Source organism: Rhea americana, unplaced genomic scaffold (genome assembly GCF_003343005.1).
Source record: "Rhea americana isolate MKP2758 unplaced genomic scaffold, rheAme1 scaffold_240, whole genome shotgun sequence".
Lineage (NCBI taxonomy): Eukaryota > Metazoa > Chordata > Aves > Rheiformes > Rheidae > Rhea > Rhea americana.
The window spans coordinates 1,046,607-1,074,373 of record NW_028186358.1 but is presented as its reverse complement, the minus strand read 5'-3'; the positions used below and the strand labels follow the sequence as shown (position 1 = coordinate 1,074,373).

At 45.0% G+C, this 27,767-nt stretch overlaps 1 protein-coding gene across 1 annotated transcript; it reads right to left on the bottom strand.

Annotated features, from left to right (window-relative positions):
- BLK (BLK proto-oncogene, Src family tyrosine kinase) lies at positions 1-27,767 on the bottom strand. The gene is made up of 12 exons (XM_085306522.1): positions 27,666-27,767; positions 25,584-25,632; positions 19,489-19,582; positions 18,269-18,367; positions 16,910-17,013; positions 10,213-10,362; positions 9,550-9,702; positions 8,020-8,199; positions 7,432-7,508; positions 3,672-3,822; positions 956-1,087; positions 1-616 (listed from the first exon to the last, which is right to left on the bottom strand). Exons 1-12 carry the CDS (start codon positions 27,765-27,767, stop codon positions 408-410), a joined length of 1,500 nt encoding a protein of 499 aa, XP_085162648.1. The 3' UTR covers positions 1-407.

The window sequence follows — 27,767 nt, the reverse complement described above, 5'->3', positions numbered from 1 at the left end:
ACCCTGTCTCCGTTCCTGTCTTCCTCCTGCAGCTYCCTGCCTGTGGGCAGCCCAGGGCAGAAGGACCACAGCTGGATGCGGGAGTGGAAGGGGCTTTTCACAAAACAGTCACCCTCCTTCATGGCAAAGAGCAATGACCATGATATGGGTACAGACCTTCAAGGCTAAGGGAGAAGGAGTGCCAGCTCTTAGCCATCTTTTTCTTGTTAATCTCTAGGAAAACAACAGTCAGCTGCATCCACCTCCCTCATGTCCCTTCTCTTCCCCATCTCCACATACATAGTGTGGCAGCACACAAGACAAAGGGAAGGACCAGAAAAGAGTCATCGCTGGTCGGAGACAGGATGGGCCATGTGGGCTGGTGGCATTCCTCCGGCTCAGTCCCCAGCTAATTGGTGGGACCTCAGTTACTGCTGAGGCTCTGGCTCGTACTGCTTCTCCGTGGCAGTGTAAAAGTCCTCAAGGACCGACTGCAGGTATTCAAAGGTGGGGCGCTCCTCAGGCCTGTTTCGCCAGCATTTCAGGATGATGTTGTAGAGTTCACTGGGGCACATGTCCGGGCAGGGCATGCGGTAGCCCCGCTCCAGGTTGCGAATCACCTCGGGGTTGGTCATCCCTAGGGAGAAAGGGAGACCCACAGGAGTTATTCAGTGCCAAAGGGATGATGCCCAGCTCACATTCAGCCCCGTGACAGGGCCTGTCTGGGACCATGGCACTGGACAGCATCTGGACACAGTCCCTTCTTCAGACTCCCTGCAACCTCCCTCCATGGCTTTCACCTGGTATGTCTAAGGCTCAGGGAGCCTGGGAGAGAAAATCCTGCGGGAAGAGGTAGGGGTGTGTGTCTGGACACATGGGTATGTGTGTCCACATGCATATATGCATCCAACTGTAAAGCAGCATTAGATGCTTTGGAGCTCATCTGTGCTCAGCCTGAATTTGCAGTGCACTGTACCTGGATAGGGGATCCTGCCGTAGGTTATGATTTCTGTCAGAAGGATACCGAAAGACCACACGTCAGATTTGATCGTGAAAACTCCGAAGTTAATGGCCTCTGGTGCTGTCCACTTAATAGGGAATTTGGCGCCTGTCAGGAGAAAGCAAAGGGAAAGAGGACATTTAGGTGGAGCATCTCCCTGTGTTTCTGCTGGCAAATAGTTGCCCAAAAACTGAGCCCTGTTGACTTCATCACGGGGCTGTGATGGGAATAACTGAAGGTACTGCAGAGTTATGGGGATAAAGTCAAACTTTTAAGCTAAGGCACATTTACAGCCAAGAGGAAGGTAATCGTTGCCTGCCTCCTGCTTTCATTAAAAGGTCTCTTCTGCTTAGCATCTCTGTGCCCCTCTTGGATCTTTCTCCAGTGCAATCAAAGCTATTTCACCTTAAAAGACTCTTTCACAGGCAAATGCTCATAAGCATACATAGATAATGATACGAAGAGACCAAATAAGGAAAAAAAAAAAAAAGATTGCACTAGGAAATATCCATATTTCATAATACCCATGATAATACCTATATCAAAAAAAAAAAAAAAAATCTAGGCAAACTATTTTACTGGTAAAGTTGCAGAAATCAGCAGACTTGTACAACGTTTGCATCTCTCATGTATTTTGCAATAGATTCTCAGGAATGGAGCCCGGGAACTGCAGTCCTGACAGCTGAGCAGAGCCAAGCAGCACCACGCTTGGTGCATGAAGTAGGAGCAGCTACTTGTTAGAGACCCATTACACTGCCAGGATTAATTAACTGCTGTGAGAAGTCAGTGGGTTTCTCCAGGGTATGTGCCTGTGTTGCTTGAAGCAAATGCCCAGGATAGCTCTATTACAAGCCAACAATGGTAAGATTTTATTCTTTATAAAAATCACTCACTGGAAGGGAGCTCTGTTTAGCAAAAAAGCAGAAAAGATGCAGATAGATAAAAGTTCACTGCTTCTAACAGATGTATACRTAAATTAAAGAAAAAGTTCCATTTTGTCCACAAAGATCTTGTTTCACACACTGCAGATACCAATGACCATAAAATTGCAATTTAAGTTTTTCTAAGGTTAAAAAAGAACTTGATATGTAGGGACTGAATTATGTAGGAACATTTTTATTTGCATATCTTGTTGCAGCACTGAAAGTCCAAATACAATGCATGAAATAAATGCCTTTGTTCTTGCATCATGCTTTTGACAAGTAGACAGATGAGGATAGGAAATGCAATCTGTTAATTCAAAATTGTTCAAAGTAGATAAGGGCAGTTGTTATTTAAGATTAAAACTAGTTGGAAAAGTGCTAATGGGAACTAGTCTCCACTGGAAATGTAGATTTTCTGAGTATGTTAAAAAAGTATACTGATTTCACAAAGACTACTTTTTAAGGAGAAAAACTCCCTCAACTAGTCCCAGCAATCTCAAAATAGCCCTTTATGACATTTTGCAAATGATATTTGTGATTTTTTTTTCCATTTTGAAATAATTTTATATGTTGGAATGGGCACATTTTGTATCATAAAGGATTTTGAGAACAGCGAATTGAAATKAATGTTTTTGATCTTGTAAGGAAAAATATCTATTTAATTTCCTTTCSCCAAAAATATTCTTTATGGGAGACTGCAGAATTAGAAGCCTTCATCCCACCTCTAGAGGAGGGCCAGTTTCCAAAGATTGAAAAATTGTTAGTAAGAGCCTCTTATACTATACTTAATTGTTTTATTTCAGTCATTTCTGCTCATTTCCCTGATCCTGTATAAAGGATCCTAGCAATTTGAATAACACTCATAACTGACCTCTAAATACAGGAAAAACATTTTTACTGGAAGAATTTGACTTAACCCTGTTGTCAAATGACTGTAAATGGATGCCTGCATCAAGCAAAATGACTCAGTGTGACATCTCCTGGCCAAACTGTCTTGTCCTTCACCAGTTCAGAGATTAAACCAGTAGCTCCAGCAAAGGGGTTGGCTTTGCAGATGGAGTCATAAGCACATTTCATATTAACAAGCAGGAAGTGGGTTTTTGCATTTTTTTAAGGATATTCCAGGTACACCCTTCCCATCAGAGACACCTGCCAAACTCCAGACGCAGACCCGTACCGTGGAAGTTGCCCCTCAGTTATTGAAGGAACGCCCTGGGCTCAGCTTGCCGGGGATGTCTGAAGCCCGCCTGACGCCCTAGGTCTGCGGTTCCAGCTCCCTCTGCAGCCTCGAGGTGCTTGATGACATAATTACACTGCTATTTCCTCCCCTTCGGACTGACTCGCTATTAGCACGCAAGCACAGGCRGAGGGCTGCTTTAGTAGCCATCAAATATCTCCAGTAACAGAACCTGAGATTCAGCAGGACTCCCCCAAACAGTGCCAAAAAGACTTGKTTTTTTTCCATCTCCCTCCACAAATCTCAGCGTCTCTGTCACATCCCCAAGGTCTACTGCTTCTCCCGGGATGCCCTGTTCAGCGTTCTCACTTCCTCTGTCTGCTGTCTGAGTGCTGGTGCCAGCAGAAACGGGGGCTCTGCGCTCAYGCCATTGACTGCAGTGCCCCGTGTCCACATCCCAGTAGGTATCTCCTAGCCCAGTCTGTGGGCACCGGGTATCTCAGCGTGGCTCCACACAGCAGAAGGGTTGCAGATAAGGGGAAGGCCAGCCAAGGGGCTGCATTGGTGAGGCAATGCTGGGAATAACACCTACCTTCTTGTGCCAAGTATTCATTCTCAATGATCCGGGCCAGGCCAAAATCAGCAATTTTGCAGCAGAGCGTCTCTGAGACGAGGATGTTGGCRGCTCTCAGGTCACGGTGGATGGAGTTCATTCGCTCAATGTATGCCATTCCTTCTGCCACCTGGGAGAGAAGGAAGGGCTCTGTCTTAATCCATTTACTTTCCCGTGACATAACATTGGTCTAGCTGCATCCTACCCATCTTGACAAACACAAACATATAAACACTGTGTGTAGGGTTGCCAGCATGTGTATGGGCCTCCATATATGCTCCATAGATGAATGGATGGATAGATAGATAGATTAGATAGATACTGGCCATGTGTATCTACATGTGTGCAGCTCTACCAACATGCATCTTGCCTCTAAAAGCTTTAAACAGGTCAAGCAGAACAGAAGCATTACCCTCTGTTCTACTCAGAAATTAYGGCTTTGGGACATGTCCACAGTGAGATGCAGAAAGTTGAAACAAACCTGAATCCACATCACTGGATTCCCAGTTTCTGCCACAAGATTCTCCCTCTAGTTGAGATTTTAATCATAAACYGTGAAGACTAAATATATGCATTAAAAAAGAAAAAAACTCTAGGAGCTCATCAGTCTCTCAGTCACAGCAGAAGACTTCAAATCTAAGATAATTAGATGTTTTTCAGCAACCTCCTCAGTCTTTCTAGTTGGTCTGCTTTGGGGTGGGCAGGAGATCCCCTGGATGTCCCTCTACAATAAAACTGAGACTAGTGCTTGCTTTCCTTGTGCTAGATTCTGCTTAGGACCCAGGACACAACGTAGTTCACCTCTGATAGATATGTGAAGCAAAAAAAAAGCAGAAAACCCAGGCATCCACTGGAATATGACTGAGATAGAAGGCACATCCGTGGGCAAATCCCTTATCAAGGACAATCGCTGCCTTTTTCCACCACCGCCAGTACAGACTGCTGCTTTGCAGAGAATTTACCTTAGGAGGGATTTACTTTTCTTCTTTCTTGGATTCTCTCTGTTTCTAGCATCTTGGAGCAGGGAGCAACACTGGGGAGGCATCTAGCATGTGACAAGCTCCTACAAATGCTGGYAATGACCTTTAATTGCTAGGTACTGAGGGATTTAGCAGCGGGAGACTGAACAGTTTCTGTATCAGTCGAGCCTCAAATTTGGGATAAGCTTTTCTCAGAATGGATACATGCAGCCCCTGCTAATAATGGTTAGCACCTTTTCAAGCTTTCATGTGCCTGTGGGTGAAGGCAAAGCAATTTTCCACTCCATACAGATTCATATCAGCATCTTTGCTTGAATGTGGTTTTAAACAGGATACTAACACATACTTTCCAATGCTGCGTTTCTAACCTGTGTCAACACCCATTCAGTGCAAGTGCTGTTTGCTGCAGTGGAAAATGGAAGAATTGATGTCATTTCCTGTCCTGATGCTAATAAGATAGTACCCAGTAATGGGTTCGTTTCAGCCCAGAGTGCATTCGAGCATGTGCCCTCAAAAATGACCACAGGATCAAGTGCATTAGCTCAGAGCTTTCTAATTTTATCTCCTGTAAAGGCTATTGAATCCAAAATTGTGCTCTAGAGAGCTGGACTCCTTTTGGGCCATGGTGTCATCAAGATACCACAAGYAAACAGATTGTGAAATAACTCAAGAGACTTCCCTCCTCCTCCTCACAGAGATATCGAATGATTTTTTGGAATCCTACTGCTGTGGGGAAGTTGGTGATTGAGATGGGAGGGGAGTGGTTAAATCTGATCTTCAGACTGACTGACACCTGTGTCTCCAAGGGTTTTGAGGGATGGGCAAAAAAACTGCTTCTTACTCTGCTCAGTGCAGATGGTTTTTGTGGAGATAYTACACGGGAGGGGTATGGGTGTTTGCAAGAGCCCATGGTGACATCCTCATGCACTTACTGACCCTGCATTACCAAGGGGGGGCTGTTGGAACCTGCTCTGCACCACTATAATGGAGCAGCTTTTGGCCAGCTCACGTYACATCGTCACATTTAAGATTTGAACTCTGATCTCAGAGAGGAGGTTTGGGTGTTTGGGTGCATGGCTCTGAAGGATGCCCTGGGACAGGTCTTTCCTGTGCACCGCAGCCCCAGTTTGGCTCCTGCAGCCAGTTTGTTGGCAAACCTACATAACCCCGTTCCTAGGGCAAGCAGGATCATTGCCCTCTCTCCAAACATTTGCATGTGCCTGCCTGGAGATACTTCRTTATTCCAAGTGCTCAAAACAAGTTATAAATTGTGTATTAAATAAATGCACTAGGACTAGTAGCTTCTGCTGTCCATTCCTCAAATCTGGATGCAGCATTGGCCAATAGCTTTGCTGCAGAGCTTTTTGGGTCACCTCTGTGGCTGCAATTGAGTTCAGATTGTTCTGACTTTGGTGTTTTCTTGTTCTGTATTGATATATTAGTTCACATTCTCTAGTTTATCTCTCTTCTGCAAGCCCAAGGGTTCTGTAGCATAGATTAATTTACACCCCTCTGCTTATCATCAGGAATTTAAAACAAACCACAAGCTATTTTTTTGGAGCAGAATGAAATAACAAAAGAATGAAAAAGAAAGAATAAATGAAAGAATGAAAGAATGAAAGGAAGATGGAAGTGGAAGAAAGAAAGAAGTGAACAGAAAAGAAGGATTTTAAACAGGGAGGCTGCATTTGGCTTTATAACCTGTCACAGACAACAAAGGTAAAACTGCAGATAGGGAAGTTTCATCAGTAATGAAGAGGAAAAGAACTGAAATACACTCCTTTATATTATTCATAGTGTTGAGAATAAAAACAACTGATTTAAGGCATTTTGCAAACAAGAAACAAAATTTTTCACTATCATACAACATTTACTGAAACGTTAATATTCCCCATATTACTGAAATGTTAATGTTCCTCTGTGTGATGGCAGAACTCAAATTTATACAGCATTTGCTTGGGCTGGCTTTGGCCCAGAGAGGCTGGGTGGTCTTGTGGGTAAATTCYAAACCTGCACCTCAAGACAGCTGTACTCAGCCATGACACTGGCTCTGCATGGCTTTGTTTCAACATTTCCAAAATTAGCTTAACTCTGCTCAAGGGTGAGCCAAACTGTGGCGACAGCTGTCTAGGACCAGAGTGGAGGGATTTTGTCGGTCTCATCCTTCATGTCTACCTTGCTGCCAAGATGCTGCCACTCTGGGTCTCAGTTTCCCTAGCTTTGACTCTTTCGAGTTCGGATGTCCTGCTGAATCAAAAAGATACGGCACAGCTACAACTATTAACATTTATAGCTTGAGCAGGCTTTGAGGGAAACAACCCTACTAAGGCAAAAGTTTGTTCTTGTAAGGAGCAATATTTCCAGATTTGGTGGACATCCTGTGTGCCTAATCATCAGAAGGGAAGATCTGCTGAAAGGCCAGCACATCTCCACATTGAAAATCCTTTTGTTGAGATTTCTCTTTGTTTTGGTAACAAGAGAAATAAACTTATTTCCTGCTCAGTAAGACAGAAAAAAAAAAAATACCTCAGCACTTCACAAAGCTCCGTAGAGGGTTGTCCTAAAGAAGGAAGAGCAACGCTGCGCTGACATCCATATCAGTGTGAGTGCTGAGGGAGAAATCCTTAGACAGCACACCAGGAGGTGCTGTTTTTCTCCATGAAATCGAAAYTCTGACATACACTATAAATTCGCAAGAATTTCACTAGGACTATATCAAATCATGCCTCAAGTCCATTTCCCAGAGTCTGTTCACTAACCTGAGCAGACATATCAATAAGTTTTGGGAGACTCAGCTGGCTTCCTTCTTCTGTCTTCAAGTAGTCCAGCAAACATCCTGTAAAAGAGGACGGACTGTTATGACTCTTCTGATTAATTGGATGAATCTACTTTCCCTTCACTGAAGAAGAAAAAATCTACCTGCAGCCGAGCATCTTCCATTAGGAAAGTTCCCAAATGCAGACAATTTCTGCCTCCCATTCTCACTCCCCAGACCTTTTGCAAAATCCTGTGCATTCTTCACTCAGAGTCTCACAGGGCAAAAGAAAGGAGAATTTCACCATGAARGGAGTAAACATTTGAAACAAATTTCCAGCAGGAACCCTGGAAATCTTCAGATGGAGTATCTTGATTTTGTGAAAGGGTTTATGAAATGTGAGACCACAAGAGGCAGGATTTGATGATCCAGCAAATCTTTTCCAGTGCTGGAAACGAGTTTCTAGATTCACTTAATCCTCCTCCTTGCAGATCTGAGATAACACTCTCCACATTATGCATGTCAGTACCAATCAGCTCATCAACCTGCTTTTGCAGAAACCCCAACCAAAAAGCTCCGTGAGGCTCTTTACCATTGGCCATGTACTCTGTGACAATGTAGATTGGCTGTTTGGTGACTACTGCATATAGCCGGACCAGTTTGTTATGCTGGAGCCTCTTCATCAAGTTTGCCTCTGCCAAGAAGGCGTCAGGATCCATGCTGCCCTCCTTCATGGTCTTCACAGCCACCTTGATGTTGTTCTTGTAGTAGCCTGCAGGGAGATAATGATGCCCTGAGGAATTTTGACCTCTCTGCAGGCTCTCTTGTGCTGTGCAATAAGGAATACAAGAGCCTGCAGATTAAAGAGTAGAAAACTACAGCAAGAAAGTGCCAGAGAAGAGGGTAGAGATACRCTCAGCATCACTTCTAAGAGATCTCAGAGGTGTCTTGAGAGACCTATGCTTCTGAGATTGGAGAATGCTGCCATCTAGCTCAGCAGGGCGGGAGACCAAGAAGCTAAGGGGATTGGGCTGGTTGCTTTCCCCTGCTGTGTGTGGGTAGGGGAAGAAAGAGATCTTTGTGGATCCTGTTTCAGAGCAGCTGATGAGAAAGGCTCAGAGATCAACGGTTTTCAATCTCCCAGCAAGAAGCAAGTGGTAAATCTGAGTGCCAGTGGGCTCCTAGCAACAAGCAGGGATGAGTGGAGAAAGGAGAGATATGGCACAGATGCCAATCAACATGGGTTCACAAGGAGTTGTCACTGCTCCAGGTGAAGGAGATCTGTGCAGTGAACCTATCCTGACTCTGTCCTCCCAGCTTTGTCTCTTCCTCCAGGAATTCCCTGAGGCCTTCCACTGGCYAGGGTTTGAAATAATCCGAATGCTGGAGCACCCACTTGCTTTCTGGGCAGGGGCAGCCCTCCAAGCTGAAGGGACCCTCATTCTCAGGCAGTGATTTGATCTTATAGAACCATCATTTTTCTTTGCATCCCCATCTCTCTCTCTCTATCTTGGCCCTCTGTCCACCACTGTGTACCAGCTCCCCCAGTAAGGACTTTGCAGTCAGGAGGTAGACTCAGTCTAGTCCCATCTAAATTCCCAAGGCAACAAGCAGCCACAAAAAGAATAGGAAAGTAAGCTGAGCATGTCCCACTTCCTCTTCCACAGATCAGCAATGTGCAGGGACACATAAGGAATGGGTTAGTGAGGAAGACTCTGTGGGGAGGCAGAGTCCCAGGGAAGCAGAGAAGGTGGCACAGTATCACCAGGGTACCCTACTGTGTGCAATTTAGGATCCTAAATTCACAATCAGGATCYCTGGGCAGAAATACGAGAGCATGTCATGGGAAGTGAGTATGCAGCTTCCCTGACACCCCTTGCAGGTATTTAGCCTATGAGACTTCATATTGAATCATTGGTCTGTACAAGCACAACCTGTTTGATCCTTCCAAAGTGCAGAGCTTATAATGCCGCTACCACATGCGTATCCATAAAGAGTATTTTCGTAGGTTAGGATCTCCAAACCCAGGCAAGTTCTATCTTAGAGAAAAGGTTTTCCGTCTCAGGGTTTCCCATCTCAGGGCTACATATTTCTTTTCGGGAACGGAGAGCCTTGTACTTACCCATCCACACTTCCCCAAACTGCCCGCAGCCAAGTTTCTTCACAAGTTTCAGAGACTCCCGTGGGATCTCCCATTCATCCTGCGCCCAGGGTCGCTGGGGAACCAGAGAGATGCAGGGAACTGTGAGCCTCTGACACAAGCCATCACCCTTCTCTGTGTGAGGAGAAAGCACAGGACAGTTCAGTAGGATAAAYTGACCCTTCAATCCCACATCTAGCCTGCTCTCCATCCTCATGCTAGGAAAAACACAAGCGGTGGGATACCTCTACAGTCATACCATAGCTGTTTCAGTCACAGGGATCAAGGTATCCAGAATGGACCTAATGCAAGGAAAAAATCCAAGGAGAGCTATATAAAAGCAAATTCCCCTGCCCAGTCTGTCCAAACCCTTCCTCCTGCATACCCCTCCAACACTGATTCCTTTCTTTGACTGCTGGAGAAACTCCCTGGCTATACGGCTGCAGGCAGAGCTAGTCCTCACAGTGCCCAAGGAGGAAGGATCAGACCTGGGTGCCCAAGTTCAGCTTGGAAAAGGACACTTTGCCCATGAATGTGGATGGACCAATGGTGGGTGATTGATGACCCTGTCCGTGCCTGCCCATGCCTCCCAAGCCTCCACTTTCTGCTAGCAGACAGACCCACTAGGGAATGCATGTAACTTACGGCTATAATGATGGATTAGCTGTGGCAGGCTGGAGAAAGTAGTCCTGGGGGAGATGTAATACCCCCCACCATCTAAGGTGCGGATCCTGTAGTGTTTGATGATGTCTCCATGAGCACTGTTGCTATCTCTCACAGACAAAGAGTAGGCACCTGGATAAAGAGCAGAAGAAGGAACTATGAGGATGAGTAATGCCTGATGCAGTGACCAGCTACCTTCTCTTTCCTCTGCACACTACAACTGCAGCAAATCTCTGCAGATCCTCCCTCCCAGTCCCTGCTGAGGCCTCCTCAGGGCAAGTCCTACCAGGCTACAGACTTYCTTCTCTCTGAGTCAGGTGGAGACATGAGAGTTCACAAAGTTCACCAGAGTCTAGCTGGGCCTACTGGGGCTTCATCGAGTAAGGCCTGCTACAACTAACAGCCCCAAGGGAACAATACAGCAATCCGAACCTCCTTAGTGCATCTCCAGCCAGAACAATCAGACTCTTTTAAGGTYATTAAGGTCCTCTGCCATAGCTTCAAGCATCTGAGTTGTCTCACCCTTAACATCCCATCAAGATGCAACAAGTGACTGCAGTCTCACCAGTTTGCAGGTACACAGGACTGACAATGAGTTGAATCACCCAGCTAGCACGACCAGAACTCCAGTTAGGGGAAGGGACAAGGTCAAGAGGTGTGTGTCCCTTCTCAGCAAAATCCAGGGACCACATGTCCCCATTACCCCCTACAGTCATTATGTCAAGCCAATGGTTCAGCTGTTGTGGCCCTCTCTTTTACCATGAGTTTGTACCTCTGCTAGTACCTGTGCAGCCTGAAAGTACAATTACTAYTGTTATTACTATCATTACTGTGATTGCTGTTGTTGATTATGTTGTTATTTTAATTTAAAATTGCTTGAAATAATGTGCAGGCCTGGGTATAGCCCATTAGAGCTGGTCTTGTATTGCATGAAAACATGGAGGTGCCTTACGTGCTTAGGACATGGCACAGGATATGTGTGGCTATTTGTGAATGCAAGGAGTGCTAGAAGAGTATCTAGGATGAAGGAGCTAAACTTGGTTTGAATCCAGCTGTACTGATGATTGACAGCATTGCAAAAGGGAGCCTAGGAATTAATGATTAACACATGTACAAGTGTGTGACTGGAGGTCAAGAGTTAGCAGAGAAGAGCGGAAATGATCTATTTGTTAGTGTGGTGGCACCCAAAATGTTTCCTCTTCAGCAGGACCTGCTCTGCAAATCCCACTGACTCTTTAAACCCTCTTGCATCTCTCAAACTAAAGACACACATCACGCAGCAGTGACAGAGTACCCTCCAGGCCAGTCTATCAGCTGCCTAACACCAATGTTAATATCTATCCTGTCATTAGAGGTAACAACTGTATTTCACCCCATGCTAGAATTTATTCACTGGAGTTAGTGTCGTAGAGCTTTCCCCATCATTCACTGTGGTTGAAGGGTTCCGCTGGGAGTGCAGTGGAAAGGCAAAGCATCAGGGCTGAAAAGTTTCATCTCTCTCTCCTCTCAATGACAACAGCAAATGAATAAAATTAAGTGGAGCCAGATGGTAGGACTCTCTCTTTCCCCCAACAATAACCAGGATGCCTCAGGAGTCCCTCCTCCTTAGTCACAAAGGACATTCGCCTGCCCTCAGGCAGATGCTACATCCCAGCATAGCCCTGGGCAAACATACAGGCAGGCCCACACCAGCACACACCACCACAAAGCAGTGTGGGCACCACCAAATCTTGCCCTGGGTGGGTCTGGGTCTTAGACCCCTCTATTCTGTAGCTCACTGGATCTTCACCCCATCCTTCACAGGTCTCTCAGCTCCTTTCCGTTCAAAAGACAAAAAGAGGAAGACCTCCAGAAGGTACAGTGAATGAGATTCAGCTCCAGATTCACATACACAGGGCTGATTCAATCACCTAWACATGGATGTTTGATACCACTCAAAATACTCTGGGACATCCACATGGGTCTGGCAGGCATAGTGCRAACCCACACATTCTGGTGGAGCACCTGGAGCCAAGCAGGAAACTCTGGGGCATYTCAAATGGCTTTAAGATGCCCAGTTTTGGGCAAGCAAATTAAACTTCATTGCCTACAATGAGATCTCATACAACAATCATGTTGTTGCYGCATGTACAGATATCTACATTTCGATTTTTATATGTCAGATTGAGTCCTGCTTTCATATTGCGAATGTGTGATCCTTTATTTCTAAAGGACTCATGGGACTCTTAATACCTTACCATCTGCACAGAGCGTCGGATGGTACTAAGCGCTGTTTTTGTGATAAAGATAACTCTTTTGTACCCTGTGTCCCCTTCTGCAGAGAATGGAATCCTGCAGACTCCAAAACCAAGCTGAAGCTCTATGATATGGGTGATGCTGTCTTCCAGCATCCGCTGCCTCCCTGACTCAGGGTAAGAAACCCAAGAGTTCAGCTGGAAACTGTGGCTGAACTCTGCAAGGGCCCTCCCGCCGGGAGCACAGACACAGCAGTCTTACTGCTAGCCAGGAGTTCGTGACTCGGCACAGCTGTGCGACTGTGTTCCCGCAGGTTTCTGAATGATTATTACTTCGGGGGAAGATTTGTTTATTTTCAGCAGCTTCAGTAAGGCTAGCTCTTTGCTGATGATTTCACTGCTGATCTGATTCCCACACTCTCCTAACAAGGAGCCCATCTTCCTGGGATGTTAAATGTGCCTTTCGCAGCCTCTGCAAAATGCTGACAGAAAGGAAAGCCTCCAGGCTTGCACAGCTTTAGTATGTTTAACCGTAAACACAATGAGACACCTTCAGCCTAGGGTGGATTGTGACAAGGTAGTGTACTTAGGTGGGGTACAGAATGCCTACTGCTGTGGCTGAGTCCAATATCATAGAATCAGTAAGGTTGGAAGGGACCTCTGGAGATCATCTAGTCCAACCTCCCTGCTCAGCAGGGTCACCTACAGCATGTGAGCCAGGGTTGCATCCAGGCAGGCCTTGAAGATCTCCAGAGAAGGAGACTCCACAACCTCTCTGGGCAACCTGTGCCAGGGCTCCGTCACTCTCACAGGGAAGAAATTCCCCCTCACGGTCAGGCAGAACTTCCTGTGCTTCAATTTCTGCCCATTGCCTCTTGTCCTGTCACATGGGACAACTGAGAAGAGTTTGTCCCCATCTCCCCTTCACACCCTCCCTTCAGGGACTTGTACACATTGATCAGATCCCCCCTCAGTCTGCTCTTCCCCAGGCTGCACAGGCCCAGCTCTCCCAGCCGGTCCTCACAGGGCAGGTGCTCCAGCCCTCTGATCATCTTCATAGCCCTMCGCTGGACTCTCTCCAGTAGCTCCATGTCTCCCTTGTSCTGGGGAGCCCAGAACTGGACACAGGACTCGAGATGAGGCCTCCCCAGGGCTGAGTAGAGGGGCAGRATCACCTCCCTCCACCTGCTGGCAACAGTCTTCCTAATGCASCCCAGGAGACCATGGGCTTCTTGGCCACAAGGACACATTGCTGGCTCATGGTCAACTTGTCATCCACCAGCACTCCCAGGTCCTTCTCTGCAGAGCTGCTCTCCAGMAKGTCAGMCCCCAGCTTGTACTGGTGCCTRGGGTTATTTYTCCCTAGGTGCAGAACTCTGCACTTGCCCTTGTTGAACCTCAKGAGGTTCCTCTCTGCCCAGCTCTCCAGCCTGTCCAGGTCTCTCTGAATGGCAACACAACCCTCAGCTGTATCAGCCATTTCTCTCAGCTTGGTAGCATMGGCAAACTAGGTGCACAACATGCACCTAATGGGGCAATTTCCCTAGCTCAACTCCATACTTGAACATGAAGGTCAAATGTTGTTGATGATGTGCTAGGTGAATGAAGATATACAATGGCAAGGAGAAAATCAAGAAGAACCTCTGGGGTTCAAAGGGCAGACTTAATTCTGTGGAACTGCTCTGGACATCTTTTTGTGGGTCATACTGCTATATATATTATAAAATGCAGCTTCATAATACCTTTGGAGGTGCAGGGCTTTTTCTTTTCCTCTTTGCTTTACAGAGTAGGAAACTGTGGTTGAGATAGATCAAATGGCGTAACCATGGCCATTCAGGAAGTCTAAGATACAGCCAATATGCGAATAGAAGCTGAATGCATAGAATGATTCAAAGAAAGACTAGATGTTTGAAGAAACAATATTTTGAGATAGAATATTGAATATTTAAAAAGACAGAGATGAGACTCACTTTTCAGAGCAGAAGCTGATTTCTGACCCTTTGGGATTAAGAGGGGACTTGCACAGAAGTGGAATATGCTACAGCTGCTAATGCAGAATATCATATRCTTCCTGCTAGGTCTGCTTCTAGTCAGCAAACACGACGTTGGAGACCAGGTCTAACGTGCCATTCCTCTTTGAATCTCAGGACGTCACCTCTGTCCCAGCAATCTGGACTCACCCACACTCCAGAGAATTACAGCCTTTGAGGGAATAATTTCATTTTGTGTTTGCAGCTTAAGGAAAGCGGAAACAGAGGATAATTGTCCTGAGTAAGTGTAGGGAATGGTTGATTCCTGCTGTGTCAAGCATCCAGAGATACCACAAAGACTAAGAGCATGTGTGGACAGAGGGCCTTACCCTTGCCAGCCCTTCAGTTGCAACACGTCTGTTGGGCCTGTGAACAACACATTAATTGTCCCCTATTCCCCCAGATGCAATTCACCACTTTGGACCATGACAGACACCTGGTCAAATATCCCAGAAAACAAAGGATAGAGCAAGAAAGGGATGAATGGAACAGGAGAATTTCATGACTAGTCCAATTTGACTATTTCAAAGACACCACAAAGACAGATGGGGAAACAGTATTTAAGCAACCAAATGACTCAGCAGGGGCAATGCTAAAAACAAGTTCTTCAGAGTTTCCTGGCCTGAATGTGCCAAAATTTTGAAAACTGCAAGTCTGCATAAAAAGCAGCCCTCCTTGCTGCCCTCACTTTAGCRGGGACATGCAAAGGTGAAACCAGGGGTRGGGGCAGAGAGAGGAGTTAAAAGTCTAGATAAAAGTAGGCTGCTGTAATGCTAATGCAGCACCCTCGACTGATGGCTGGAGGGAGAGAGCTACAGGAAAGGGAGCATCTCGTTGCCCCACTTAGCACTCTAGATGTCACATCTATTTGAGAGCGGCACTTCAGTGYGACACTACTGACGCAGTGAGATGCTATTATTGGGGATGGCTGCAAAGYCAAGTTGGCCATACAGCCAAAGCTCTGTGCACCCAGACTACCTCTGTCTTAGTAAACTGCACAACACCAGAGCCTGCTCTCTGAGGTGCCATCCATGTGACGAAACTCTCTTACCCTCCAAAACAGAGTGGCTGCATTCAAGTTGACTGTTGGGAATGGTACTTTGTTCATGCCAGGATCAAACCTTCATGGAGACTGAGTGGACAACCCAGGTGCAGCATCCAGGCTCTGACATTATTTCACTTACTAGTATATACATAGCCATGGAGGAAGGGGCAGATACTGCCTTGGTGAGCACACAGGTGAATGGGAGATATCAGAAAGGAAGAAGAAGCTACTATGCACAAGAACTGACTGTAAAATGGAGGACTTTGTCTCTCTGCTCCCACTCTTACTGGTTGGCCAGAGCCTTGTGGAAGCATTTAGGAAGTGAATCAAGGAAAAGAAGATCCCATGTTACTTCAGAGGGATGCTCCAGGTCTCTACTGATCCATGTTAGGAATAAACAGATCAGCTTTTCCCCATATAGTAAGGAAGGACTCCTGTGTATGTTTCACAAGGGCAAAACTAAAGTGTGGTAAAAATAAAGTACTTTCCTGAACTGCTATAAGGAGCTGGTTCAGAGCAAAGCCATGGAATTATCATCAGCACCATTTCCTCCATGCACAATTACTAGTCTGGAAGATGCAAGAGGAGAAAAGTAGGGAAGAACCAAAGTGAAATTCCCATGAGACGATTTAAATCAACTTTCAGACTGTCTGCAAATTAATAGAATGGAACAAAGACGTTGCAGTTACGCAGTTATTAAGTCCTGTGGTTAGTAACTATATCCACTGCCCAAAAGAGGTGACCGCAACGCTCTGCTTTTTCCATCCTCACTGGGTCATGTCCTCAAAAGACAGACAGGCTCATATAGAGAGAAAATGAATGATGTCCACCTYTCCTGCTCTAGTCTCTTTCAAAAAAATTCTACCTCTGCATCAACTCCTTTTGCTACAGACTGGCAGGGAACAAATATTTCCTTCAGGGAAATATTTCGCCCCCAAACTCTCCAAAATTCTGCAAGCCTCTGCTGGAAGCAGGAAGGCTTCCTCAAAAGTGCCAACATGGACCTCTATTTTCCAAAAAAAGTAGTATTTTCTCGGGGAGAACARGAAAAGAAAACGCATTAATCACTGTTTTGGAAAGTCATTGCTGCTTATCTGTGTCCTTGCATCTTTGCAATGAACTACAGTGAAAGGAACCATCTTTAGCACAACCTGAACTAGAAATAAAGGTAGCAACATGAATAAATCTTTGCTCTTGAAATCCTCAGCTCACCTCTACAGCCTTCCTGAGTCTCACAAGTGTTATTTTCTCCTAGCAGTTCCAGTAAGCTCCATAGAAACACTGACACAGCTGGACCCTGCCGCACCARTCTGAAGGATTTTCCAAGCACTGGYAGTAATGAGAAGTTACACTCACTCTGCAAATCTCACCTTTGCTGGTTTCACTCTCTCTGACAAGAAAAGAACCAACGTTGTTACCAGGAGCCAACAGCAGCCGTTCAGCATCTTTTCTGCTCAGAGTTTTAAAATACCACCTGGGAGACACAAAATGTAAAATCATTATTAAAAAGAAAGAAAAAACTCTGGAAAAAAAACAAACAATTTCCAGTTAGTTCTTTTCTTTTCTTTTCTTTCTTCTTTTTTTTTTCTTTTTTACTATCAAACTCTGAAATTGAGGGTTATTTTTATCAGCAAATAGCTTTATCTGATGGAAAAGGCCAGTAATAGACATTTTACAGTAGATTAACACCAGATTTTAGTTAATTTAGGCTTGTTCCACAGCCTAGCAACTGAGTCAGAGAAGATAGTARATGATCTGCCCAGTACCCCTATATGAGGGAAGTGCAAACACAGCCCTCGAAGCACATAGAGACCCCCAGCTCTTCTGTTGAGCTAACAAGCTCTGAGCCATGCCTAGGCAGGCAGTGTATAAAGAAGTTACATGGGCTGGAGGCAGAGGATAGTATGTCCCCAGCTGCTAAAACCCACCTTTTGCATCCAAAGAGCACTTATACCCTGATCAAACTTCTGTGCATTGTTAAATATCTGCTCAATTCAGCAATGATGGAGTCCCTTAAAGATGAAATTGCAAGTGGGACAGATCTTTTATAGCTGAAAATTTTAGGGGAAGGAACCTCATGGGAACCCTCTCTTTCTCCTCTTGCATTATAGGAATAAGAAACTCTCTTAGCTTTTCTTTTTTTTTTTTTAATATCTTCTTTGCAGGCTGCATCTGTGCTCCTGAAACGAGCAGTGCCAGGATGTGAGCCTGGGTACTGGCACTCAATTTTCTTCACTGTTAAATTGCATGATCCCCAGCATAGTTGAAGCCCTGATTAACCAACCCCCTCCCAAGTGATTTTCAGTCCCAGTTTCCATACAGCCACCCTGTTAGTGGCAGAGGGATTTTAATACTATTCATGTGGGTGGACTGGCCCTCAGCTCTGAAGAATGGGGACCAGCACTGTTAATTTGCCAGYGTGATTATAACTCTATGTTCTTCCCCCCAGACATTTGTTTTCCATGGTGGATGAAGTCAGTGGACATATCTTTGGCCTTGTTTCCAATAGCAATCTCATACTCTCTGCTCTGCGTCCACACTGCACTTAAAACTTCTCCTAAACTTTTGGGCAGTGTTGTCATGGACGATGAAAGGCCTCTCGCCTTTCAGCCCAGCAGTGACTACTTTCTGCTGGCAAGTAAACTTTTTCCTGTTGAGAGATTGGGCTCTTTCTGAAAGGAAAGCCCTGTATCAGTCAATGTCCACCATCTGTAAGCTTGTGTACTTACTTTTCCTCTTCCAAGCTGTCTACTTGTGCAACGAAGTTCCTGGGGATATAGCCTTTCTTTCCACTGCTGAGGGATTTTGCCAGCCACCAGTCCCCCTCACTGCAAACCAAGAAGGGAAAATTTGAGATTTCACAACAGGCTGAGGCTAAGGCTGCAGAGACAGCATGGTTTCTGGGCTTTAAAAAGTCCTACAAGAAAAGAAGGCCAGCCGTCATGGAGAGAGATGTTAATCTAYTCTGCAGGCCCCTCTCAGTTTTCTAGGGCCACCACTAAGTTGAAGACTGCTGACAAAAGATAGATAATCTTTCAGAGACTTCTGGAGGTGGCAGTGTCTTTCCATCAATGTGCAGAAAGTGACCATGGACCCAGACTAACATACCTCTGCTAAGCGCACCAAGTGAGAGGAAGGAAATTTGAGCCACTGTGGCCCAATTTTCTCTCTTGCATAGGGACATAACTGCTCCTCCTTTTTACTTCTTCCTCTATTTGCCAGACATGTCACTGCTCCCCCATAAGTGACTCAGTCTTGCCACCGGCTGAGACCAAAAGCCATCCCCACCCAGTGCGCTTTCTGGCTCCTTTGCCCCAGCTGAGTGGTCTCAGCTGACGGTGTCTGGCTGAGAAATGTYACCTCAGGAGACCAACTCGGAGAGCAGTCAAGGATGGAGCAGCCCTTCTGAGCAGCCTGCTCCAAAGCAAAGTGGGCAAAGCCAACCTCCACCTTGTTACGGACAAGACAGTTGGACTGTCAGCCTCTCCTCTCATAAGTATTAAAAGAAGAAAAAGAAATTAAACCATTCACTTCTCTGGCTAGACTCTGTCCTTTCCTCTGACTACGCCCAACCCACATCCTTTGCAAAAGCACGATCAGCAAAATATAGGAAATAAGTGATAGGTTATTGTTGTTATTTATGTTACTTCTGCACCCATATGCATTGGCAGACTTGGGCTGCAGTGAAGAAGGTGCCAGTAGTGCTCAGGCAGGGACACTACCTCACCTCAAAGTATCTATAACCTGAGGAAAGCAGTTAAGTGCCACTTTCCCCATCTTGGAGAAAAAGAGCAGAGTGGCCAGAGTCACACTTGGCATCTGGAGCAAAGCTAAGAAACAGGCACAACTCTAGTGAGCTGTAAATGAGTGTCCAGCTCTGAGCCCGCCCCCCACTTTCCCAGGCTGACCATGCACGTCTTTGAGCTCCCTCTGGCAGCAGTTTACTTACTTTGAGAGGACTTGGAGTTTATCCCCCTTGACCAGCTCCAGGTCACGATCACTTGAGGCATCAAAATCGTACAGTGCAATCACAGTAAAGTCTTCTAAAAGAAGAAATGACATCACTGAATCCAGCCTGGTCTCTGCTAGAGGGTGATGCACACTCAGGTGTACAGCATGGTGTTTCAACCCCCACCTGCACAGGAGCTTTGGCCTCCCCCAGTCTCCCCAAATCCAAGCTTTCCACCAACCTAATTTTGATGCCAACATCTCCTCAGGGGTCTAGCACTGATTCACCAAACCGTTGGCTGTATAAATATTTTCAAAGCACTCCAGACCCCTGTTTCCACAAAAACTAGTGAGTCATCAAGAAAAAAAAAAAACGTTTGTGTGGAATAAGAGAAGTCATAAATAAACTGCCAGTGTTTCGCCTCAGTTTTACATGGTGGTAAATAAAAAGTGCTGTGGCAACATTTCCCAAGGTAGCTCTAGGATTTCATTCAGAAAGATGAGGATTTTTTGATTGAAAAAGGCAAAGAGTCATCCATGTCCCTGCTACTAGACTCCATTGCTAAGATTTAGCACTCACTCCAGACGCTCTTGACTCAGCCTGTGACTGGGCCTTCCCTTTTATGCACGATGACTTGCAGACCATGTTCAAATCTCACTGCCGTTCTCTAACCAGCATCTCTAAAATCCATCTGTTCTCTTCAGCTCACTCTGTTACAACTCTCATGGAGGTGGCTGCCACTCCAGGCTGTCCTTCCCCTCTTCTGGCCATGATATATTTTGGATTTCCTCACTCCAGACCATGAAACTGGTGCTCTGTGTCTTCCTATCTCTCATTTCACTCGCAACCTGGGCAGACTGGGGCTGTAAGTGGGTCTGAGAGGCTGTCCCCTACCCTAACATATCACTTTTTATCACTTTTAACACTGCTAACCCACCCTGGTGCAGATCTCTGCAGGCGGGAGGCTCAGGGGAGCTGAATCGCTATGTTTGCATGTCCTGGTCGTGCCGGTGCTGCTCTGTGAGAGGTTGTGCAAACGTTCACATGTGCTCTGTGTGCTCACAGCTACTGAAGCAGAAACAAGGAGCTATTTTAGGGCAGACCAAACCTTATAAAGAAGATCAGCACGCAAAACAGCACCAAACCAAAATACAGTACCAAAAAACAAAAGAATAAGAAAACAGAGAACATTGGCTGTGGAAAGGTTTTAGCTTGTACACAGCCATATTAATGCAGTAAGAGTGGTGGATGGTCTATATATAGTTTTTCAAAATAGACTGTCAAGCCACTGTCTCTGTGTGACCTTTTCAAATAACGCCACGAGCAAGAGAGCCAGACTGGCCCTTTGTCATCACAAGATAACATGTCTCTGAGGCAACTCGGGTTTTGTGTGTACGCGGGGCCAGGCTGCTGCTCTGCCTGGAGATTTATTAGAGAGGTCAGATGAGAAAGGGCCAGAGTGGGAGGGGAGAACAGAAGGGAACTGTAGCTTTGCAAACCAAAGAAAAGGGCAGTTCCCTTCAGGCTTGTAAGAAGGAACTTGAAGATCAATGAGAGGTTTCAACAGAGCCTCACCCACTCCTATGTATGGGGGTAAGGATGGTCAGGCACAAGGGAGAATGCTTTGAAGTCTTAAAATATCTTGCTCAGTTGGAGGCTTCCCCTTGGGGGATCTCAAAGCATTTGGCATTAGAAGTAAATCCAAACTCTCGTTGCCTCCTGGAGAAAGTTGATGTTACCACGGWTTTTGAATCTGGGTATGAGCAACTGGGAAAAGAGAGAAGGCCACTCAGTGAGCACCTCTCACAGTCATCCATGCAGCTCGTGGTGTAATTGCTACCTTGCTCCTTGGTCTTGCACTTCATCTGTTCATTAGGTTAATGGAAGTCTTTTCCCTAAGATTAATTATTTCAACTAACAGTGAGCTCATAGATTTCAGACCCTAATATATCTTCAACTCATGCAAGAGTGTAGTCATGTCAGGTATGTTTCAGTGGGGGAATGTCCAAAACCCTCTAGCACAGAGCTTCTCTGACATGAAAGGTTTCTGGGCATATGCCTACTGCAAGATCTTCACAATGAATGTGCTCATCCACATGTRTGGTCCTTCTCTTTCTGAAGGTAAAATAATACAGTGCTCGCACTTTTGCTTTGAAAAATAGAAGCAAATGTGTAAACATCTTCAAGCACAGCATGGATATGCATTCCAAAAAATAAAATTTAAAAAAATACAGTTTTGATCTTGAAGCAACTGAAGAGGTACAAACAAACAAACAAACAAACAAAAAGGATCAAGAGAGAAAAGGGGAAAGAAAAAGAACAAATAAAGCAAGGACAGAAAGGTTTTATGTTCTGAAGAATATTATGTATTATGTATCTCAACATGTGTACTGAGAAACACTGCACACTTAAGCGAGCCAGAAGAAAAGCTCTCTCTGCTCAAGCCAGCAAGATTTGCTGTCTCATGATGAAAGCGACTCTTTCCCTCTCTTAGTCTACCACCCCACAGGAAAAAAAAAAAAAAAAGTGTTGCTAATACTTTCTTGGCCCATTTGGTCAAGTTAGATCACGAGCGATTCTGTGCAGCACCCGGCACAGCGAAGCCGCTGGAGCTGCTAAGAGTGGCTGTTTTGCAGATAATGCTAACAGTCCAAAGACTTTGATTGTGAGCCAAATATGTCTTGGCTCTGCGTTGCTGTCAGGGAAGTTAGATACCAGCTCAGTTTGCGTAGGCTGAGTGCCAGTTTGATGGCTTAATAGAAATGATTCAAACAGTCTTCCCACCGCTGTCCCGTCATGAATGCGAGGCCTTTGCAGCCRTCCCACGGTTACAGAGCCGTGCTGAGACTGTGCCAAGGTCCCTCAAAGGACCGCGAGCTGGTTTTGAACAATGCTAGAATGGTTGTGGGGTAAATGAAAACTCCTCGGAGCATGTGTTGGCCACCTGGGTGCGCCGAGCTAYGAGATGTTGTTGCTGAAAATGGGTCCAGCTTCCCATTTCAGCACGGCATGGGCTAGTTTGCTGGAGTGAATGCAGGCGAGAAAAACGTGCCTGAGCAACGCAGATGCTGACTGTACACTGGCTTTACTGCTGCACTCACTGCAGTGGATGTTGGTTGGTCCCATTGAKGAAGATGCAGAGCCTGCGTGCTGCCACTGTTGCCTCTCCCAGAAGTTAGCAAGTGCAGGTGTGACCATGTAGGAGATGTCTCTCAGGGCATCCAAGCTGGCACTGTGAAAATGTTTTCTGCCCAAATATTTGAGCCTCATGTTTTGACCCAGTGAGTATATTTGCAGGTAATTTCTGCTTTCTCCAGAAAACTATGCCAACCCAAGCCCATAACATTTTTGTTAGGAAATTCAAATGTTTTAGGTAAATCCCCCTTATCTTCCTTCCCCCTCTTTCTTTTGACCAGTTTTCATTTTTCTTTGAAAAGYTAGTATTTTCAGCAGAAACAACCCTCCCTTTTTCCAACTAAGTTCATAGCTATGCTTCTGACTGTCCCTCTCAGACTCAAATTCACATGCAGGGAAAGACTACAAAAATAACTAATAAAAAATGACTGTAAAAATTGATGTTAATCATGAGATGCCTCAGAAGACCTTAATTTCCAGACCATACTTAGCTCTCACCCTCTGACGGTCAACCCTATTCATACTATGCAAAAAGCAAGCAGAGAGGTTGAAGCTACAGTTCCTCAGTCAGAATAAAAGCCCCACCACCCCCTTGCCAAAATGACTCCCTGAGCAGTTCTAGGTTATTATAATTRATGCTTGAGGACAAGAAGCCAAAAGTTCACCACCCTGAGCTGAGAGAGGATCCAGCACTGACCTTAAAGACATCATCAGTGCTTATCCTCGAGGAAAAACAAATGAGAAACTCGCGCAAGAGAAGAATCTGCCCTAAGCAAAATGTTTGTTGGCAGTAATGCAAACACTACGGTCTTATCCAGAGTTACAGACTTTTTGCCTTTCTTCATGCTATTTCTAGAAGCCAAGTAAATACAAGAGTAATTAGGCTTGTATTGACAATAAATAAACAATTTTGGAGATGTCAGTGAAAATCTGAAGCTGTGAAACAAATTGCACAGCACTGAGATCAGAAGSAAAAAAAATCAAAATGCAAGGAATACAAACAGTGTAAAAAAAGAGAAGAAAACTTTGTTTTTAATTTTATAGAAAATCTCATACTTCCATAGTCACTAATTTTTGAATGACTGAACTTATAAGTTGCTCCACAGAATACAATTCAAGTCTTTGATTTTGTTATGTAATTCAGATCAGTGATTTTTAATGTGATCAGATTGTCTGGGTTCTGTGCTTGCTTTATAAATTTACTTCCATTGCCTTCTCTCACCAGAGTATAAACATAGGCCTCAAATATGTCACATAGTTCCTCTCAGCCCATTTTGACATGCAAGACAGAGGCAGACAGAGTCACTTCTGGAAATCCAAGCACTACAAGAGAAAAATAAGAACTTCCCCATACCATGACTGTGAGTATTCCTACCAAACTGGAACTGAACCCAACAAACCAAAACATTTTTGATAACTGAATATGGCTAACATGCTACTTGATGCTTTTTTTAGCATCCTTCCTGTTCTGCCTTCTGACACGAAGCAGAAGTAAAAGCCGCCTCTCTGAAATTGGCTTTTGTTGTGCTTCTAGCCAGAGTAAGAACGTTGATAAAAATCCCATGAAAAACTGGCCTGGCAATATCTGCTCAGTTCTGGAAACACAAGAGCACAGTTCCTTGGAAACATGCCATGAAAACAATTTCCCAGAAGAAAGCATCATTTCTGGAAAACTGGTATGTCCGTGGAAACTCACCCCAATACACAAAGCTGGAGAGCCACATCTCTCACCACACATGTGCCAGCACAGGGGAAAGACAGAATAATACTGAACAAGCTCGAAACAAAACATTTTAGTGTTCCCATACTAATCTCTGTAACAAATGTCAGTTTTGAAGAACATCTTGACATTGCAGTAATTCCTCTGGCTGCTGCATGAGAGAGACTCTCCATCGTCATCCCTAAGACCATGAAGGTGTAGAACCACCATCCCAGCTTTCCCATTTATTTTCCACCCCATCTTTTCCTTTTTTATGACCCACAGATTTTCCCACTTCCTTCCACCTCGTATTCTCCCCTCTTCACTGTTAAAAAGAATAAAATGGCCCAGCATGGTGATATTGTGTCATCTTCAGAGTAGCTCCTACAAAAAAATTTTTGGGGCACATTTTCAAAACAGCCCCTCGGACATAGTCTTCTTTTCCCTTTTTGCCTCATATTTCTCCAGTATACCTGCTTCTCCAGAGGCTCGTCTCTCTCTCTCTCTCCTTCAGGCACAGCCCTCTGCTCCCTTTCCTCTACTCTTTCTCCCATTTGAAGGCCTCGATTTTCCCTTTGCCATCTACTTTCTTCCATGCATCCTCTATTTTATATCCCTTTCAAATTATCTTTCTCCCTATCTTTTTTGACACAAATAGATACAAATTCCTGTGGGAGGTTTGGCAGAAGTAGCAGAGAGTTTTCTGCTAAAGGGTGATCATCTATCAGGTGCCATCAGACAATTCTGCAATCTGCAAATAATTGTAGAGGTGGTTGAAGCCAATACCCAGTCTCCAAGCAGAGGCTCTGGACATCCTGATTTTGTTCTTTATTTTTGTTTTTTGCTCTTTCTTTTTACTTTGCAGTCTATTTGAGCCTTCTGATGCCTTCAATTTCCTCTGAAATTTTCACATGGCTGGATACAGCATCTACAAGTTGTCACTGTCCAGACGGGGCAACAGACAGAGAAATCTCATGTAGTTGATGTCTCAGACCTCACTTTACTCAATCAACGAAGAAAGAACATTTTTTCCCCTTCTCTCTTTGATGAGTGTGAGAAATTTGCAGATAGAAACATTTAGTGATTTAAACTGAATCTTTCGAAACATACTGATAAACTCCCTGCCTGGCAACTGTAAAAATACGGAAACCGCATGCTTGCTACATGACAACTTGTTCTCAAGACCTGCTGTTGAGAGACCACCATCTTGCAAAACCCCACGGGAAGGTGAAGGAAACAGCAATTGATCTAAGAATCTTACCTTGTACAGAGGCTCGGTTTAGATGAGGGTTGTTGATATCTTGTCTGGCCTTTGATATAAACAGAAAAAGAAAAAAAAAAAAGAGGCATTTATTACTTATGTTTGCAGGAGRACCTGCTTCGAGCTACACAGATGACTGACAGTCTGATTTGGAGTCCACTGTAGTCAGTCACTATCCCTCTATTGCTGGCAATGGCCCCTGCATCTGTCTCCTTATGTGTTGTGATKGTTTTAGCACATTTTGCTGTGATGTGTTCATAGCTGGCTTGACTGTCTGCTTGAATAATCCTTGGCTCCTTTCTAAATAAAAGCATAAATCTGCTACCCACTCATTTAGACCCTGGTCTATTCAGTTCTGTTTACTAGTGCCAGACCTTGGATAAATAGGGGATGAGACGTGAATAGTCCCATTGAGAAATGACAATCTCAGTATTATTCTAAGCAGACTACCCAGGATACACTTTGCCATAATTATCTCAAGGCTCATTCTTTGCTCAGGGATATGTTCAGGAAACAGAGCCTGCAACTGTACTAGCACATTAAACAGCAGTGAGGCACTGCAACTTGCCTGCCCACACTGCTAAAATGCTAACATGGTCCCTAGTACAGCTTTGGCTCAGCCCAACCAGCACCGACTCACACAACCTCGGGAATGGTTTAGGGGTTAGCATGGGTCAGAGGTTATTCCTAATTGACAACTGGGATGCAACCACCTTGTTTTGGAGGCTGTGTTTAACATTATGGAAATGGCCAGGTGGGCTCGCTKGCCCTCTACCCTGCTTTAGACCACATTTCCTGTGATCATGTGAACAGCCTAAGGTATAGTACCTAGTGACTGARGTATGTATTTGGCGACAGCCAGAGGTATTTATACACGTGCAAAGGGAGTGAACCACAGTCAATGAGTTAAAAATGTCTAGTGCCTGCTGTCCATACTACTCCTTGATCCCTATTTAGCAGCAGTGTGGGGTAGGAGAGATGCTCACTACTCTTTCTAATCTAACTGAAATAAATATGGATTTTCCCTGACGTATGAGAGTTGGTGCCTGTGGCAAAAAGTGAGTATCAGAAGGTGACTGAAGATGTTATATTTGCACTGAAAGCAGCTCCTCTCCAATAAGTTGGGGAGAAGAAAATTTAGGAAAAGAACATCCRCTTGATCAATCTGATGTTTGTGAAACTAACAGGGTGAAAAAGTCTCCATCTGTCACCAAAAACAATGTTAGGCAATTCCTCCACAGCCTCAGAGGTCGGGACTTGAGATGGGCTTGCGTGGTAGTTGCACCTTGATCTCTTCTTGTGCTGGCTGTCTAATGCAGTCTTGAGAAACCTTGCAACATTGTCAGTAAAAAGCCAGAAAAGAGAAAGCATCTTCATCCTCTCTGCACAGCAATGGGCAGAGAGATGAAGTGATTGCCCAGGTTTATATAGGGAATCAGTCTATCCAGGTCTCCTGACTCCTAACCTAGTGTYGTACTCATCCGACCCTCTTTCTTCAGCCTGTTATCTTCCCTGATGATAAAGTTTTGATTGYAATCTGATGACTTGAATCTGGCCCTTCTTTGTGCCATTTTGCAGATCAGCACTATATGACTGAGTTGCAGAGTGCTGAGGGCAGCAGTCCTGTCTAAGAGATACGGGGGCAACATGGAGGAACTCTGCTCAAGTGGAGCACGGCACACGGAGCAGTGTCCCCTGCTCCCATCCTTTCTTCTATTCCCCTATCCAGCCTGCACAAATAACTGTGCTCAACACAACCAGCTTTCGAGAGCCCCATCGTTGTCAGCCCACTCGGACAATTCACCACTGTAATATATCCCCACAGAGAAAAGGGCATCCTTTTTGCCAGAGGAAGAGTAGACTGGGCTGATTGAACAATTCTCCTGGTGTTAAGAAACTCGTAATGGGGCAGCCAGGGGTAAACATTTGTCTTCTGTCATTTGAACCACATTTCTCAACTGGTCGATCAAATTTCASGAAATAAAAGCACTCAGGTTCCTACTATCAAACATAAGTATTGCCTTTTTCTCTCTAAGTAGTAATTCAGCTGTGGAGGACTCTAGAAAGAAACAAGAGACTTACCTTAGGTAGGTTAGGGGGAAATTTATTCTTGAATTTTAAGTCACTTCCAGAAGTGTATTTCTCGTTGGATGTCAGCTGATTTTTGCTCCCAAGCAACCCCAT